Genomic DNA, 18111 nt, shown 5'->3' with positions numbered 1-18111 from the left:
AGGTTAAGTCGCCACGTTTTCTTCCTTCTTTGAGCTCAAAACTGCATCCGCGAATGCATCCGCAGAACGGTGCAGCTGGAGTGTGGCAGGCTTAACCACTCGTTGACCTACCCCTCCGACCTGGCGCACACTACGGAGGCCGCAAGTAGGCAGCCCGGAACAGGCTCACACCGCCCATCACTCCCCCTCTTGGGTGCGTATGTGTCGTTCGTCGATCGCGATCGTTGCTGTGTGCGTACGTGTGTGTGTGCGTCGCGATCGTTGCGCGCGTCGCGCACGTTCTGGACCACAGTCATCTATAAAAGGTAGCCGCCAGTCGATCATCGGCGATAGTAGCGATCGTTCTGCGTTCGATTTCGCAGCCTGGCACGGTAAAGCAACACACAGCCACGCATTCTCTCGTTCTTCGTCCACCCAACAGGCAGAGGAAAAGTGAGAGTGCGTTCCGTTCTTTGCGGCAGCAATAAAGAGGACACGGAGTTTGGAATCGAACACGCTGCTACAACGCCAGCGGCTTTCCAAGGATTCTACAGCGCGCAAGTTCACGGTCACGGCGGAGCCGAAAGTGAAGTGCACGTGTGCTGAGTGTACAGACTGAGGAAGTGAGGGTGTAAACAACAGTGAGAAAGAAAGTGAAACCGGAAAGTAAACCAGCCAGCCGCCCAAGCATGCTGCCAACGACGAACCTGGTGTGGATCGCCCTAACGGCGATCGTGTACCTCGGGGGAAGCTTCGCCGCACTCCGTAAGTGTCACCGCTAAGCTTACGAGCTCAGCGTAGAATAGTAATTTTTGTGCCAATTTTCATGGAAATGTGTGGAATTTTCCTCGCTACGAATAACCACGGTGTAATACGTAACGAGTCTGTAATTCATGTCATTAGCTTCCCCCAGCGATTACGTTACCGTACGGTTGCTTGCGATCTCTGCTCCAGTTTTCCAAAAGCCTCAGCCTACTCTTCCCACGCTCATGTTCCGTTCGCGAGCGGAATCTGCCTTTTGGGCGGAAATAATTTCACCGTCAGCCGTCAGCTTTTCCGACCTGCATTCCTGGTTGGTTTCCTCCGAGGGGTGCATCTGTATTGTGGACTTGGAACTTCTCGATTCCCGTGAAATACGGTGGGAGACCGTCCGTCGAGAGGGGGCTGTGGGGTTGGGAATTGTAATTTAGCAATTGGGATGCGATACGATCGTAAGTGCGCTTCGACTGGAATGGCGATCCTATCGTGGCCGATGTATGTGTGTGTATGGCTTGTAGCTTGCATAATCGTACGTGGGGAAAAATTAACCTCATCTCCGGGTCTTATGTACGATTAGCAGTGAAGTTGCATTAGGAAAATGGTTTAATTGTCCAATGAATTAAAGTGGAATGTTCTGCTAAGCTCAGGCGTGAGCGTTGGAACGATTTAGTAAACAATTAGTTTCGATGGGATTTATAGTTAACTTAAGAGTACAGAGAATTCTGGATTTCGGAAGAAGAGAGATGAAGAGATCATATAGTAACTTCGCCATATCTTGGATTCTCTCTATTGCAGTCCTGCAAAGAATAGTTTTTTTCTCATTTCAAACCATATCATATATTTAATATTTAGAACTATTTATCTAGAACGTATTTATTGAAATACTGATTTTACAGCTTTAGTTAACTCATATTCAAAAACGATGAACTTATAGGCTTTGATGACTTTGAAGAAAAGTAGAACGGGCGCGAGAATAATATTAAAAGAAGAGTTAGTAATAAACAGCTAGAATGAGTAATTGACCATATTTTCATGAACAAGTTGAAGTTAATACGTTGTGAAATAAACTCAAGAAATCGTCTAAAACTTATTCTGGAGGCAGCTGGATAAAAGTCTCCCATTGATAGGCTTTGAATTCTTACCAATTCTAGGTCTGTTTAACACTAATTTGAGGTACTTGTCCATCTTATACGGTATAGAAGTTGCTCTTTCATCTCTCTTAGAGCTTCTATTATGCAGGAATCGCCATAGAAAAGCTGATAAAAGTAAAAATATGCTACCAAATTGTATAAACCAAATTGTATAAAAAAATAACCAAATTGTTACAACGTTTTCCACAATCTAAAACGAGCTTATATCTCGAAATTCAAGTTGGACATACATTCAGATATTTTTGGAGCAAAAGAATTGATTGTAGAATTGATTGACCTGATTGTGTTTGTACATATGATACCAGAACCTAAAATTAAAACATTCCTGTGCAGGATCACACAGCAAATTACCATTCATCTCCAATCAGCTCGTAAGCTTGTAATCAAAAGTGCAACACCGCATGACCGCGCACTTCTAGCCCATTCCACCGCTCACGTGAGCATGAATGCGCAACCAGCAAACACGGATTGTAGAAATGATATGTTTACTGCTAGTCCTACTCAAAATCACAACCTCGAGTGTCCTTACGATACGCTTCAGTTAAGTCGGAAGAACACTAAGTGGCTGCACGCGCCAACTGATGCCCTCTGCAAAAACGTGACACTTGACCTCGGGAACCGGACGGGTACTGTAATCGGGAAACCGTGTAGTTAGCGCACCGTGTAATCTACTGGCATAGTGCACCACATTCGGTGCGGTTGAAAGGTCACGCTTGTTTTCAATTTTGCGCCTAGCAAACTGGTTCGCCGGTTAATGCCATACCCAGGGGCAGTGCTTACTAACGGAACTTCTAACGTTTTTCCTGTGGTTTGGTTGTATTGAATCCTCGTACGATGACGCTCAACCGCCCTAGACCGCTCATGATTATTAACCCCGGTTCAGGCCGTAATAGCCCGTGAGGACATACGACCTTGGCCGTAGTGTCGCTTGTCGCGTCGTTTGCGCGTACGTTCCGGTTGTGGTTCTGTTCTGCCTCCGACTAATTGAGGCGTGTGCGCTAAAACCAGAAGAGGCCGTTTAATTGTTGCCCGATTAACCCGGGCCTGTGGCGTATGGCCCGGGGAGTCTCTCTTTCTCTCTCTCTCGCTCTCTCTATCTCTCTCTCTCTCTCTCTCGATCCCGATCGACACAATTGTTTGAACAATCTTACGCGCTTACCTTGCGCCGAGTGCGTATGAGTCACGTGTCTCCGATTAGACCGTGGCGTTGAGCAATGCAGTCCAAAACCCGAGAGATGTGTTGAATTTCCGCGCACGCACGCACAGTTATGTCGCCTTTTGTTAGGAAAAAATGCATTACATTAAACGCTGCAGAACCTTCTAGTATGATCAGTGTGTGTGAGTAGTAGCTTGTTAATATTCCCGACAAGTAGCCCCGTAGTATTGATTGAACGGTGGCCTCTCCCCACGAAAGCGTCTTTGTGCACTTGACATTGAGCGCGGTTTGACAGCACACAGTCTCTTCGGTGGGCTGGAACTGCCCTACCCACACCCGTTTCCGGTCATCAAGTGCGACGATGATTTAATAGCCCCCCCGTTTCCCCTTTTCTTTCTTTATCACCACCGCTCCAGCGTCCTCCATCAAGGTGTGCTCGAGGAACGATCCCGAGCTGAGCCGGTGCGTGATCGAGGCGGTGAACGATCTGCGGCCCCGGCTGGCCACCGGCAAAATTTCCGACCAGTTCCAAATTCCACCGCTGGAACCGCTCGCCCTCGCGACGGTCAACATGGACCGGGGGGCCGAGCTGAAGGCCACCTTCAGCGAGCTGCTCGTGTCGGGGCCGAGCAAGTTCAAGATCGACAACTTGAAGTAAGTGAAGCCCGTTGTTGCGGCGCTGTTTGCTGGTGATTAGATGCTTACCTCTATTCTCTCTCTCTCTCTCTCTTCCCTCCAAACAAACCAAAAGGGTCAACATCGAGAAGCTGATCTTCGACTTTAACATCTTCCTGCCGAAGCTGTCCTTCAAGGGAAAGTACGATCTGAAGATTAAGCTGCTGCTGCTTAACATTGCCGGCGTTGGCGACCTTTCCGGAGTGATCGGTATGTGGGAAGCCAGCTCTAGAACGTTCTACTTCTTCTCGAACATTGCTCACAATGCTTTCCTTTCCCTTTTTTTGTCCGCCCCCACTCCTACGCACAGAAAACAACCAGGCACGGGTGAAGCTGCTGTGCGAAAAGTACGCCAAGGACGGCAAGGAGTACGTGCGCGTGAAGAAGCTGGTGGTGCGCATCCAGATCGAGAAGGGCCGGTTCGACATGAAGGACCTGTTCCGGGGCGATCCCGTCCTCAGCCAGGCCGGCAACCAGTTTATCAACGAAAACTCGCGCCTCTTCCTGGACGAGCTGACGCCCGGGCTGGAGCGCAGCCTGTCGGACACGTTCAAGGCGACCGCGAACGAGATCATGCAGCAGGCGACGTTCGACGAGATCTTCCCTGCGTAAGTGTCTGCATTGCATTGTGTCTGTTGGTTTGTGTCGTCCTGGGAAGGAGAAGGAGTAAGATGATCTGTGATTCTGGTGCGCACGAGATGTCGCATCTTGGTTTGGAGGCTGCGTACACACACAAAAAAGCGCAGCGTTTTACGCGTTTAAAAATGTACCTTTTTGTCTAGGTCTGTAGCTCTAGTAAGACACGGTGTAACCCGTGTGTCTGTGTGTCTGTAGTACGGTACTCAATTACTGGGAGGGTAATAAGTAATAAAAAACACAATGGTTGTTTTACAATAAAGCTTAGTGGACGCTCGGAAGCGGAAGTATAGCAAGACGCAAGACTGATGATCGGGTGTCAACGGGCGCATCAAGTGAACGTCCGAAACGTCGTTTCAACCCCGGAGTTAGCCAGATGATGACAGGCGGCGGCAAAGGGAGAGGGGGGCAATCTTTTCATCACAGCCTGTGTTGTCTGCCGTTCTTTGGCAGTGCGGCCCGTGCACTTCCGTGTGATCCGTTCCTCTGTTTGCTGGATGACGGAGCAATAAGCTCAATTATGTCGGATGGCGCCTCATAATCTCGGAGAAGGATCGAGACGGTAAGAACTCTTTCCAACACGCAATACCGGCTTGTATGAGCAGGTGGAACTCAGAGGGTTTGAGGAATGATGATGGAACCACTTAGCACCACTCGATCGATATGGATGTGCAGGGGGTAGGCAATAATTACATTGATCTAGCGCTGACTACCGTAACCACAAAAGCAGCGGCAAAAAAACACATCATAATAATGCTCACTTGTTCGCTTTCATTATACGCTCGGATACGTCGCTACAGGCGGCCCTGTGATGAGAATTTCTCACCCGCTTGGGGCGGTAAGTGGGCCTATCCTATAAAGTACTCACTTCTCTTTGAGCTTCTCAGACGTGCCCCGGCCGAACATAAAAGAGTGATATGATTCATGCGTACTGCGTCAATCGGTAAGCGTAGAGAGTGCCAGCGCTTACTTGTGTGTGTGTGTGTTGCTATTGGCCTTTACTGGAAGTGTTACTATTTCTAGACATTTCTCTATCGATCGTATTAGCTGTGTGATTATGGGTGCAACTAGTATGTACGTCATACTAGAAGAGATTGTTGGATTAGCATATCTTGCATCGAATTAAACGGCTGCAAAACGGTTGCATTTTTTGCTTTTGCGAGAAATTCTGCTCCATGTGTTCATGGCTATAGTACTATCTTGTGTGTAAATTGTAATTTATAAGGTTGAGTTGACTACAAAATAGGCAAAGCAAGGAAGAGAAACATTAATTGATCTTTTATGATCATTCACGGCACCCTGCAGCCTCTTGTAAGGCAAAGCGAATGAATCATTTTATAAAATATAGTGTCACTTAAAGCTTATCAAAGGTCCTTATCTTTATAGGCTAGTTTTTATATATTTTTTTTATATTTTTATAGCACATTTTAAAATCTCCATCAGAGATGTCAAACTGCAGATTTCGATAACTGCACCGGAGATTTGATGATAAATCAAATAAGCATGTATAGATGTTATTCCTTTTTTCCAAAATTATCACATAAAAACGTGAAATACAATGCTATAGAACGATTCAAGAATTCAACCATTGAATAGATTATATCAATTACTACTATTTTAAGCTATCAAAATATTTTAAAATCTTTTATGGTTTGTGATGTGATCCTGATGTAGAGTAACACAACTTTATAGTAAAATCCAAACATCAATCTTAATTTTTTTGTTTTTGTTTATTTTTATAGAGACATTGAGCCGATTGACCTCATTCGCCTCTTTATCTAAAAGCTTGCGAATATGTCGCTAAAACATGTATAGGTTGGCATATCTCAAATTCACTGATTTGAGTGTTCTTCTTATATGGCATCGTGACTGGGCTGGGCTATTTCAGCGACATATTGATTACCCATAGCAGAATAGTCAGTACTAGAGTTGGGTTCTATGAATCTTTCGTTGAGAGTCGTTCTTATAAATCTTCAGCGATGAGGGATTGGAATCTCGAATTGGTATCACCAAAGATTCAAAAATGTCCAGAGATTCATACATATTTAAAGATAAATTATTCCCCAAGGATTCATAAAAGTCTTCAGATTCACGAATCTCCAATAGTTCATGAATCTCGAAAGAGGCAAAGATTCATAATTCTAAAGAATTCATAAATCTATGATTGATCTATGATCTATGATCTATAATATGATCTATGATGAATGAATCCCTATTCATCTTTGCCGCATGTAAGAATTTCAAAATATTGAATTTGCGCAATCCCATGGTACAGTGGTTAACTCGCACGACTTAACAACATATACGTCGTGGGTTCAAGTCTATCTTTGGTCATCTCCTCCGCAACAAAGCAAACTATCCGACTACGTGGTACTTACCAAGAGGTCTCGAAAGCTTGTATAGGTTAGCATGGTCACATAGGTTGTTACACCAAAGAAGAAGAATATTTAGCTCAAGCTCAATGCATTTTTGGAGATTTATGAATCCTTTGTGATTCATGAATCCTAAGAGATTCGTAATTTTTTCGAGTATTGCGAATCTTTTGCGTAACAAAATCATTGAGAATGCTGAATCTGTCCAAGATTCAGATTCATGGAAACATTTCAAAGATTAATTAAGAACCATGCATCTGATTGAGATTTACCCAACACTAGTCAGTACTACACATGACGGGGGCACGGTCTATACTGAGCTTGAGTTCTTGATGGACCTGTTATTAAGGCGTGCAAGTTGAAGACTGTACCAAGATACAGGCTAATTTTAATGTTCATTAATCCAAAACATCAATATTTTACTTTTATTTTCATTTGCGATATTTTTAAACATGAGGATAACTGAGAATAGCTGCCAAGAATTCATTTGAGGAGCATTCCATTATCTTAGGTTGATGGTTTAATTGTTAAATGTTTTTTACTCATTTTTGATTTTTTTTTTTGACGAATTTTGATAAATTTTATGATTCCAATATTTAGCCTCGTACCTAAATTTGTAGAATTTGGAGCAAAACCGAAGCAATGTACAATTGTTCCCATCGCACGTATTTGGCAGGCAAATTAGTTTGACTGATCCGATCATAAACCATCAGCATAGATAAGCAAACAGAGATAATAGAAACACACTCATAGATGCATTGTGTGCAATAAATCAAATGAATCATCATTCTTCCCTCGCAAAAATCGTTGTCACGTGCACAGCGATACCAAACAAAACTGTTCCAGCCAATATGCATGATGCGCTTTCCCAGAAGCTGTCCCACACTTTCTCCGAAACGATCAAGCGATCCTCAGCGGCAATCATCGCTGTAGATCCCCATTTTGCTGAAGATAAGACAGTCGGTGTTAGATAATCTATCCGCGCCTTCCTATTTCTCTATTTCCTTTTCGCGTCTCTCTCTCTCTCTCTCTCTCTCTCTCTCTCTCTCTCTCTCTCTCTCTCTCTCTCTCTCTCTCTCATACACACACACACACACACTTACACCCTCAGAATGCACTTGTTTTTTGCCATTCATCCCAACGCAATGAAGGGAATTCCGTGTCAACAGTCAAGGCAAAGCAACGATACACACTACAGAAAACAAGGTTGATAATGGCATTAGATCTGTGCCTTTGGCCTTTCGGCCATTGTCTCCATTGATGATGAGACACTAACCCCTCCCTTACCCCCTTTTTCCCGCTTCCCCGTCCAATCGCACTTCCGTGGTCAGGAAATGAAATGAAGCCTTCCTGGTGGCACCATCCCATCCCTTCTCCCACGGCACGGTACGGCTCGGTGGGCCGGAGTGTCATCGTAACAATTTGCACATCAATTTTAATTTGCCCCACGCGCGTATGTGCACCATCATTGTGCCACACGTTCGTTGGGGGAGGGTTCAGGGGAAAGAATGTGCCGATTCCGTGCTTATCAACGGTGCGTTCTCTGACTCACGTTTTCCCAGCGCGCGCGCCTTGGAATTTCGCTGCTCGCTCGCTGCTGTTCTTGCCAAGAGGAGAGAAGGAAAGAGACTGCCCGAAGAATCTCAGACGGTTTGTGGTGGCGCGGGGGGGGGGTGGGGGTGGAACGAAGTGGGGTGAGTAGGCCTGCCGGTTGTTGTGTGTAGGCCGTGGGTGCATGATTATGACAAGCTCTCAGCATCTTTCGCGCAGGCAAGTGACATGGAGGAAGAAGCTGGTAGAAAACCAAGTGCGAAAGCGCGGCCAAAGAAAGAAAGCCGTCCCTGGCCATCAGAAGAAAAAAAACAACAACACCCACGTTTCCTCTCGTTTGGTTGATGCGGGGGACGGTGAGGGAAGCCGGTACGGCGGCGACGATAAGTTGATCGAGCGATCAAGTGGTTCCTTTCTTCGCTCTTTTTCTCTCCATCGTTACCACCGTACACACGCTCTTTCGCACGCTCTTTCTCTTGTGCTTGTATCGTTAGATACGGGCCCGTGTTTCTTTTTGCGTTCGTTTGGAATTTGTAACATTCTTTCTCAGGCTCTCTCTTTCTCTCTCTCTTTCAAGGTGGCAACGATGGTTGGTGGTATCCAATTTTCCACCAACCCCCACCCAATCGTGGTGAGTGAAAACAAACACTCCTGAAGCGTACACAACATGCGAAACACTCGAGCCGATAGAGAAAGGCGGAAGCGGGAAGAAGTGAGGAAACGCTGCAACTCCAAAGGAAAGCAGCCGGCTCTTTCTCACTCTCTCCCACTCTCTCTCTGGTACGCTCGCAATTGCTGGCCCGACTGTTAGCGGGGTGAAAATGGCATTAGTTCTCGTTGCCGTGCGGTGTGGTGCAGTTCGAATGTTCAACGGAATAAGGCTCGCGCGCGCACGCTCGGATTAGAAACAAACCGAGACAAACCACGGACGGACTTGCAGGAGTTTGAAGGAGCTTCCGTGTCAACAGAAGAACAAAAGTCCCGGAAAAAACAAAATAAACAAACGGCAGCCCGCAGAAAATGGAACCCCGCTGGAGCGCCTTGGGCTGTCTGCTGATCATGTGCTGGATGGCAGTTCGGCCGGCGAGCGTTGCAGCATTCCCGCGTAAGTGTCGCGCACCGTTTGGCGACGAAAAAAACAACATAGTTCAGAATGAATAACAGAAAGGTGTTTGATCTCGGTGTAATAGTGCTGTTCACCGGGTTATGACCCGTCCGACGCGGTACAGAAGTGTGAAGTGTGTGTTTCTGTGTGCGCGCGAAGTGTCCACGCGTTGTTACGGTGTGTTAATTTAATCGCTAAACAAGTTCGAATAAAACGGCCAACCGGCCGACCGGCTCACACTCGCGGCACCTTAACCTTGGGTGCCCCCAAAGGAAGGGAGGGAAGGGGTTTTTACGCTCGCGCTTCCTGTGTCGCGCTTTTTAAGTCTGTGCCGCTGGAGCTGCAAACTCTTCAAGATACTGATCTTGGGATGGAAATGGTATGGAGGTGCACGATCGCTGTTTCACACCTGGAGCCCTTTTGTTTATTGCTTTTTAATACAAACTAAGACAGAGAGGGAGAGAGAGAGAGAACAAGAGAAAGAGCATAAAACCCGGATGGGTCAACTTGAAGGGTGAAGGCCGTCGCTTTACAACCCGGAACATCACGACTTGGCAAAAAAAATAAGGGAAAAAGGTCGAAGAAATGATCGCGTGTGGTGTAGGGAAAGGTGGTGGTGAAAGGGGAATAAAAGGTACATTTTGTACACCCCGCAAGTTGCAAGCCAACAGTGAATGGGACCAAATCCAGTTTGCGGAAGGTATCATTGTGCTGCTGACCTTTGGGCGCAAGTTTTTCCACAGGGACAGAACCTGGATTGGAACTGTTGTTGTTCCTTTTGGCTCCACTGGACGCGTGTTCCTCGTTTTTCAGTGCTATAAATATCCAGCTCTCCGGCTCTGTGCTATCGTGCAAACCATTAACGAATTGATAGCGAAGTGGACGGGTGGAGTGAACGCAAAATGACGCACCAATCCTCCTCCCCCCCCCCTTTCCCATGGACGCCCGGGTGGTTTCCGGCGCCCGGTTGGTTTTGCCGATAAGCCGGCTGGACAACGACACGCGTCTCAGTAGTCGCGTTCGAAGTTGTCGTGGACTGGTGGAGTGATTGTGGATTTTTTATTACAGCTTAACGGCGATGTTGTACAGGCGATGTCTCTCTCTCATGTCTCTTGTTCAATTGTCGCTATTGTAAAAAAATTTACATACGTCACTTTAAATCGTATGGCCCATGTCAACAAACGGCACCGCACAGTAGCACAGGCATGCTTCACTTCAGAAACACCCCAACATGTGCCACTGGGCAAGGTTAATTGGTGTGAGCACACGATTAATTGGGGACCGGTTGGGGTGTGTATGTCTCTGCTTTAATCGGGCCTCTCCGCTGTCTGATCGCCAGCTGTCGTGCCACTTTTGACTCCCCACTGTATTTAACTTTAATTCAATTAGCGGATCTCCACCGCTAGAATGAAATGTTCCAACCAAGAATGTGCAAAAAAGCAACGCTTCAAAAAAACGAGCTAAAGATTTACGGTTTTATTAAGCACCAACACACACACCCCGTTACGTTTGGGTCGCGCGCGCGTTCAAGAACCCGAAACCTTACGGTAGCATGATGATTTATGGTTTTTTGTGTTGGAGTCAGCAGAACACTGTCTCTGCTTTGCAGGTTTCGGCTGCTAAACGTGTCTCTGATTGCTTCTTTTCTGGTGTTTCTCTTTCGCGGTCTAACAGGCACTGGTTTCGAAGAGTTTCGGTGTATGCGCTCCAGCCCGTCGCTCAACAAATGCATGGAGGGTGCGATCCAGCACTACATCAGCCACATGTACAGCGGCACGATCAGCGAGCGTACGACGGTGTCGTCGCTCGATCCGCTCGTCCTGCCCGACGCGACGCTGATCGAAAACGATGAGGTCGTGTCGACGTTTACCCACCGCCAGACGACCGGCTTCCGCAACATGTACATCACGGACGTACGGTAAGAAAATGGTTCGTTCTGTTAAAGAATGTCTTAATTTATGAGGAAACTTCTGCTTCTGCTTCTGCCACTGCCAGATCGGACATAAGCCGGTTGGAGTTTTACTTCAAGTTTCACATCGCAGCGATCGACACGCGCGGCTCGTACCACGCGCGGCTACAAGCACGACCCGAAATTGCCGAATGGTCCCAAATGACCTACTCGATACGTAAGTTTTCGGATTATTATTAAAACCAAAATGGGCATTCTCTAAGCTCAACTCTTCTCTCCTCCAACAGGAAACTCCTCGATTCAGCTTCAGCTGAAAGGCTTCAACTACGAGCAGGACGATCGCGTCTACCTGAAGGTGAACGTTACCGACTGGAGCCAACAGATCGGTGATCATACGGTCGGCTTTCGGTGGTTCACGATGAGTGGCAACTACAGCCAGTTTAGCGATCGGTTCGAGCAGATCCGGGGGCGCGACATCCTGCCGGTGGTGGAGCGCGATCTGGTGCAGAGTGTGCGGGATCGGTTTCAGCGGCTGCTGAACGAGATCCTCCGGTTGGCACCGTTCGAGCGGTTCTTCCCGACGCGCTGACGGGGAAATGGTAGTATCGACAGAATGTTTTGTATATATGCTTAGGAGGATACCTTTTTGCCCCCCCACTAGTCCGAGGGTTAACGATTGGGGAGCCGTTTTTTTCTTTGTTTGTTTTACGAATAAATCAAATTTGAACTGTAGGAAAGCGAAGAATGACTGTGGAAATTGGAAGCTGTATGAGAGTTTGTGTGCAATTTTGCCTTATAGTGTGCAATGTTCGGCGAAAGATAGGGGTCTTGTATGCAAGGTTGTGATTATTCTTTGGAAAGGAGATATTTAGCGATTTTTTCCCCACAGTAGTACAATTTCTATCATAATTTAAGATTTTGACTTTTTATCATATTTTACGACTTTGAAGACTATCGTGACAGTTCAACATATTGGAAAAGTCCATTTTGAATCCTTCTTAAATTTTGAGTAAGGCGTCATCCATCAATTACGAAACGCAAAAATTGCAAATGAACCAAAAAATCACAATCAATCAAATTCAAAAAGATTCTAATAATCGGATGCTCAGCACGGTTTGCAATGTCCTTGCATCATCATCATCAAAAGCGTTACGCATCCAGCTATCTTCCTAGTCCTCTATGAATGTGTCCATCTTTCCAAAAATGTTTATTTGTCTCTAGATGTTGTATCATCATCATGATGCATCATATCACATCATCAACATATGTTACGCTTCCTCTTCTTCTTTCTAGCTCAACAACCGTTATCGGTCAAGGCCTGCCTGTACCACTACTACTTGTGGGCTTGGCTTTCAGTGACTTATTGATCCCCCCATAGCAGGATAGTCAGTCTTACGTATGGCGGCACGGTCCATTTGGGGCTTGAGCCCATGGCAGGCATGTTGTTAAGTCGTACGAGTTGACGACTGTACTACGTGATCGACTGAAATGTTACGCATGTCTTACAAATCGTACAAATGTTACGAACAAAATCGTTATTGCTTCCAAAAGTTGCTGCTGCAGTTTTGATCTATGTATCCATACAATTACAACCACTGATCAATTCTGACGAAAAAACGGCTGACTGCATTAGTTCCCTCTTGTTTCAAACGAATAGGGTTTATATGGAGTTGCATCGGTATTACGTCTGTTAACAACGTCAGAGTTGATTCTTATACCATTTGTTTCGAATAGAGTGTCGTCACTAGCGACGAATAGCATGCTACCATCCTGAAATGCCTGCCTGTGTACAATCGAGTGGCACACCCACTGTGGTCGTCGCACTAATGGAATGCAACGTTACTGCGACGATCCTGTGTTAAGTTTTTCCGTCCACCCGTCTGTGATAACCAAATTTGACGGACTAAAGGATGGTCTATTCGGCTGTGTAGTACATAAAAAGTAGCGAGATCATTTCTAGGCCGACATCACCGCGAAGGTTGTTAAATCACGAAGAAGAATGCTCGTTTATTACTCATTTGTTACTCGAAATGTCGACACCCATCTCTCCCACTCTATCGGCGTTACCTAATTGATGGATGACGCCTAAGCCTTCTCGCATACAAGCGCTTGCGCGTATCACGCGATCACTTGCACGCAACCATCCCTTGTGCGCATCGTCCGTCTCGTTCGCACGCTGCCTTAACCACACACAAAGACACACACACAAACCGCCCATGACCTGGGCCAAGGATGCGGGGCGATGAATCGCACGCGCCTACCGTACCGAAAGACCCCACCCTCAGTTCCCCCCAATCCCTTCTCAATCCTCTGTTCGTCCAAAAGGCAAGCGGGAACTTCATTGAGCCAAATTCTCTCAATGAATTTTGATTGTGCCGCATTTAGCTTTTCGGGATGGTTGAGCGTTTTATGTGCCGAACTGAACGACCCTTCCCCATTGAAAAAAAAAGAAAGAATTGAAGTCGATCTCGATTTGCCCTCGATTGGCGTCGGGGCCGGTGGTTTTTTGGTTAACAGAGTTCGATCGGTTTGCCCTTAACGATGTGCGGAGTGTGAAACTGTGCAAGCGAACGGAAGGTTGCATCCCGCTGCAAGCCTGCAAATTGGGGACAGTAACAACCGAAACCCGGTGACAAAGTGATGCTGTTGCAGTGCTAGTCCCTCCTCCGTGCTGGCGCCATTTGTCGCCATCACACACACATGCACACACGCACTCAACAACAGTGAGTTAATTAAATCAGCGCGAATTTCAATTGATCGAATGTTTCGTTTGTTTTCGCTGTTCGTTGTTGTTGTGTTTTTATTTTCTCTCTCTCTCTCTCTCTCTCTCTCTCTCTCTCTCTCTCTCTCTCTCTCTCTCTCTCTCTCTATGTGTATCTTGTTGCCGGCGCTGTTGCTTTCCAGAGCGCCCTCGGAGTCCCGCTGTGTTGTCATAGTTGTGGTGGGCGCGCCAGATCACACGCTGGGGGAAGCGCACACGATCACGCTGACATAGAACGATCTGTGGAAACGGCTTTTTTCTGAAGCTGGGCGTTAAGAGTTGGAACCGTTTTGGGGCGTCTAAATGTGTGTGTGTGTGTGTATGTGTTTGTTTAACTGCTCCAGTTGAGCATGCGGGGGAAGAAGGGAAGGTTAATTTTTCGCAACAAATTTTAGCATCGCAACGGTATGCGTCGCGCCACTTGTGCTCGATCGTTCGTGGCGTGCGGTAGTGCACGGTCAGTCCTGCCGGGAAAGACTCGCTCGCTCGTTCGTTCGCTGATCTCGCCGTGTTCGTCCAATTCTTCTACACTCGTCCATCATGGTGTCTGCCGGGGAGTATCTACGGACGCTGGTAGTGCTGGCCGCCATCAGCTCGCTGCGATTAGTCGGCGGTGCGCCGATGCGTAAGTATTTTTTCCGACAAGTGTAGCTCCGCCCTGATCAAGCCAGGTGACAGTGATGCAGGGATTCATTTTGGGTTTTTTTATTCTCCCTCAAAAAAACAACAAACAGGTGGAATCGGTGATGGCGGAGGATGTAGGCGGAGTGCAGCGACAGAACTGCCCGCGTGCATCGGTACTTCGATTCAGCACTTTGTCAACTTTCTGTCCAGTGGGAAGCTGTCGCCGCGCCACACAATCACCCCGTTCGATCCGCTGCTACTGCCCAATATGACCTTTGGGCAGGCCGTCTACGTGAACCGATACCTCGTAGGGTTGAAGAATGCTTTCATCCAGAATGTGAGGTGTGTGTGTGTGTGTGTGTGTGTGTGTTTCTGTGTTCGTTTGAAAGCTTTGTTCAACTGATGTTCTAATTCCGGGGGTGTGTGAATTCTTCCTTCTCCCGCAGAGTGGACATGGAAAAGCTAGAGTTTAACGTGACGGCCCTGATGCCCGCGCTCGAGATGCTGGGCATGTTCTCGATGGAAACGGTCAACGATCGGCATTCGGTGACGGATCACTCCATCCTTACCTTCTCCATTCGTAAGTATTTACACTCTATCTAATTGATCTCTTTCTCTCTCAAAATCTAATTCCTAACACAACTCTCTTCTTAACAGGCAACACAGCGGTAACGTTTGTCGGGAAAGGCACCCTGTACACCGCAACCAGTGGGACTAGTGGCACGGTGGGCAAGTACCTACGGCTACACCTTACCATCCCACAGATGGTGATCGGTGGCAGCAGTCTGGCGGACAGCGATCGTCACCTAACGGACGCCAGCCGGACGGTTGCCGCGGCCAAGCTGAAGCGCCTGATCGAGAAGGACCTTCGGCTGCAGCTGGCCAAGCGAATACAGTGCGTCGCGAATGAGGCGCTCGCGGTGACACCCTTCATCAAACTCTTCCCCGTTTGACCGCGTACGGTTGGCCTGGGGTAGGATGAGAACATGTCCGTGAAAGGGTTGGTGGGTGGGGGTGGCGGACACATCAAGACTTTGCCTGTGGTTTTGCCTGTTTTATTGTATGTTTAAGTTGCAGCAGGGGATGGGGAGGGTTGTGTTGTGGATGAAATAAAATGTTTTAATTGTGTGTGTATGTGTACGCTTGCTGTTCTGGCTGGTCTGTGTGTGATTGTGGCGTTCCGAATTATTACCCTTTTTTACTCACTCAAACACACACACACACACGCACAAGTTGTCAGTTGAAAGAGCGATGATATCGATCGAGAGAAATGACCAAACGCCCAGCAAACGGCGCATTTTATTAGAACCAACTGGCGATGAACGAAGGAAGACAAACCAAAAAAACAACAACGAGATACATCAATTATGGACCTTGTCGCCGCCGTTGGTCGAGAACGATACCACAAAGACCACTGCAACGCCGACACAAAGGAGCGCTGGGATGCCGTAGGCCAACACAGAGAAAGAGAGAAAGAGAGAGAGAGAAATAGCAAGCGTGTGTGTATGAGCCGACGCGCGAAAGTTTTGATTGAATTCAATCAAAATGGCATTGATGCAGTTCAAAGCCTTTCCAATCGAAGCGCCACATCGAGTTCGCGTTTTTGGGGTAAGGGGAGGTTGGGGCAGTGCCATGCAAGGAGGTACCCACTGTCCGATGCTGCATTTGACTGCACGAACTAAAAAAGTGCAACAAAAGTGCAAAACTTTTCACAAGAGCCAAGGGAATTCGGGACAGTTTATTTGCAGCCTGGGGACTGCAACGCAGGCAGGAGTAGGTGCTCTAGAAGCTATGGAATGGGGAGGAGGACATTAAGGGAGACAACGGGGAGACTATTTCCCACCTCGGACTGGTGGGGCGCCGAGGAAGGGAAGGTTCATTTTTGGCAGTTCAATGAAACCGTCCTGGTGTCGGTCTATCGTCGTCTCGACGGCAATTTATGATATGGGCCGGTCGGTGACCTGTGGTGTGCACTTGTACACCGAAAAGTCTAACTCGTGAAACCGGAGTTGGTGAGGTGGTGTTGTTGCTAGCATGTGTGTCTAACACGCGTCTCCAAAATCACTACCAACACACCGGCACACCGGCAAAGTCTGAGTGGATGTGGAGACCATTATCGCATTAAGAATGGCATAGAAGTGGCGGTGGGCAGAGGATCGTAATAGTCCTAAGAGGCTAGACGAGCTAGTCGGGCCGTCTCCTAGATTCGTTGCTCTCTCTCTCTCTCTCTCTCTCTCTCTCTCTCTCGACTTCTCATTCTAGATGTGCTGAGCACTTCGAGAGAGAGAAAGAAAGACTGTGAAGAGATGTTGGTAGTGCAAAAAACGATCGCCCATTCTCTTCTTGGCACCATTCAATGTTTCTGTAATTAACGATTTTTTGGGGGCACTACGCGATTATCTCGGCGAAAACAATTAGCGCAGCGCACACACTGATTACTTCCGAATGCGTCACTGTTCGGGAGCAGATTAAGGGAAGAGGCATCATGCTTCGAGTTTGTAGATTGTGCAAGGTTACGTTCTTGAATGAAACCAAGGAAACATGGGTTCAATTACTCATTTTTTCTCGTGGTTCTTCCTAATGATCATCTTCATTTTGACTAGTAATCACTTTTCCAAACTTATTTTAAACTACTTATTGTTGGCGAAGAAGTGTGTTATCAAATAAACTGGTTTGTCGTTTTACATTTGAATGGATTTGTTTGTTGCTTTACGCCACTTGAATGATGTTGGTATTGGTTTGATTCATTGACTTGATCACATCGTTTCATAAACATGGTCATCTACACACACCTTACTGTAACAAAAACTCCTATTTAGTGAGAAATGTTGTTTGATTCGTGAAAAAGGAGATAAATGTTACAAAAGTTGCATCGAGTAAGTTACAAACACAGATAATTCATCTATTTAATTTAGTTTTGAGCAAACACAACCGATATACAGTCGCCTTGCCACTAAATTTTGGCTCTAATTCACCTACTTGTGTCTCTAAGGCATCAATTGTTCACAGTGCACATCAATTTTTGACTGTCAGTCAATCGTTTTATTTAACGAACTGTCTGAAACTGCGTGTTCCAAAATAATTGAATGTAAGTTAAGTAGTTAGTAATTTCATTGATAGTATTTAAAATATAACATTTGTGTTGCCAATTTTTTAAATTTTAATGGAGTGAAAATATTTCGCATGCTTTTGCAGGTGTAAGCCAGGTCAATTAAATTACACGGTTTTTTAAGTCTTTCGTGATTTAAAATTACAACTGTCATGAAACAACTCAAATATTTTCTAAATTTATAATGATTTTTTAAGAGTCTAAATGCCTTAGAAGCCAAAAACTTGGCGGCTACGACTGTATCATGCAACATCATCTACAGGGTGTTCGAGATAAATTTGACAGTTTCTGAGGGAATAGGAAAGGAATTTTTATCAAATTTAT

General features: G+C 46.4%; 3 protein-coding genes across 3 annotated transcripts; all 3 read left to right on the top strand.

The window, feature by feature from the left end:
- The first annotated feature begins 311 nt into the window (after nt 1-311).
- On the top strand, nt 312-4652 carry LOC120955725 (protein takeout-like). Its single transcript, XM_040376829.2, has 4 exons — nt 312-744; nt 3462-3699; nt 3797-3930; nt 4031-4652. Exons 1-4 carry the CDS (start codon nt 669-671, stop codon nt 4330-4332), a joined length of 750 nt encoding a protein of 249 aa, XP_040232763.2. The 5' UTR covers nt 312-668; the 3' UTR covers nt 4333-4652.
- A 4439-nt stretch (nt 4653-9091) lies between these two features.
- On the top strand, nt 9092-12058 carry LOC120958797 (uncharacterized). The gene is made up of 4 exons (XM_040381801.2): nt 9092-9384; nt 11059-11302; nt 11380-11510; nt 11581-12058. Exons 1-4 carry the CDS (start codon nt 9300-9302, stop codon nt 11880-11882), a joined length of 762 nt encoding a protein of 253 aa, XP_040237735.2. The 5' UTR covers nt 9092-9299; the 3' UTR covers nt 11883-12058.
- Nucleotides 12059-13179: 1121 nt separating this feature from the next.
- Nucleotides 13180-15806, top strand: LOC120959519 (uncharacterized). The gene is made up of 4 exons (XM_040382972.2): nt 13180-14679; nt 14789-15020; nt 15125-15258; nt 15336-15806. Exons 1-4 carry the CDS (start codon nt 14595-14597, stop codon nt 15629-15631), a joined length of 747 nt encoding a protein of 248 aa, XP_040238906.2. The 5' UTR covers nt 13180-14594; the 3' UTR covers nt 15632-15806.
- Nucleotides 15807-18111: the final 2305 nt, after the last annotated feature.

This window comes from Anopheles coluzzii, chromosome 3, assembly GCF_943734685.1.
Source record: "Anopheles coluzzii chromosome 3, AcolN3, whole genome shotgun sequence".
Taxonomy (NCBI): domain Eukaryota; kingdom Metazoa; phylum Arthropoda; class Insecta; order Diptera; family Culicidae; genus Anopheles; species Anopheles coluzzii.
The sequence above is the reverse complement of the archived record's forward strand: the minus strand, read 5'-3'. Positions and strand labels throughout refer to the sequence as shown.

Excerpts from the sequence above, each read along its gene's own strand:
- LOC120955725 (XM_040376829.2), top strand. The coding sequence starts at position 669 with ATGCTGCCAACGACGAACCTGGTGTGGATCGCCCTAACGGCGATCGTG. Across the intron at positions 745-3,461 it reads GGGAAGCTTCGCCGCACTCC|CGTCCTCCATCAAGGTGTGC; the intron begins GTAAGTGTCACC and ends CCACCGCTCCAG. Across the intron at positions 3,931-4,030 it reads CGACCTTTCCGGAGTGATCG|AAAACAACCAGGCACGGGTG; the intron begins GTATGTGGGAAG and ends TCCTACGCACAG.
- LOC120958797 (XM_040381801.2), top strand. The coding sequence starts at position 9,300 with ATGGAACCCCGCTGGAGCGCCTTGGGCTGTCTGCTGATCATGTGCTGG. Across the intron at positions 9,385-11,058 it reads GAGCGTTGCAGCATTCCCGC|GCACTGGTTTCGAAGAGTTT; the intron begins GTAAGTGTCGCG and ends GCGGTCTAACAG. Across the intron at positions 11,511-11,580 it reads CCAAATGACCTACTCGATAC|GAAACTCCTCGATTCAGCTT; the intron begins GTAAGTTTTCGG and ends CTCCTCCAACAG.
- LOC120959519 (XM_040382972.2), top strand. The coding sequence starts at position 14,595 with ATGGTGTCTGCCGGGGAGTATCTACGGACGCTGGTAGTGCTGGCCGCC. Across the intron at positions 14,680-14,788 it reads AGTCGGCGGTGCGCCGATGC|GTGGAATCGGTGATGGCGGA; the intron begins GTAAGTATTTTT and ends AACAACAAACAG. Across the intron at positions 15,021-15,124 it reads GCTTTCATCCAGAATGTGAG|AGTGGACATGGAAAAGCTAG; the intron begins GTGTGTGTGTGT and ends CTTCTCCCGCAG.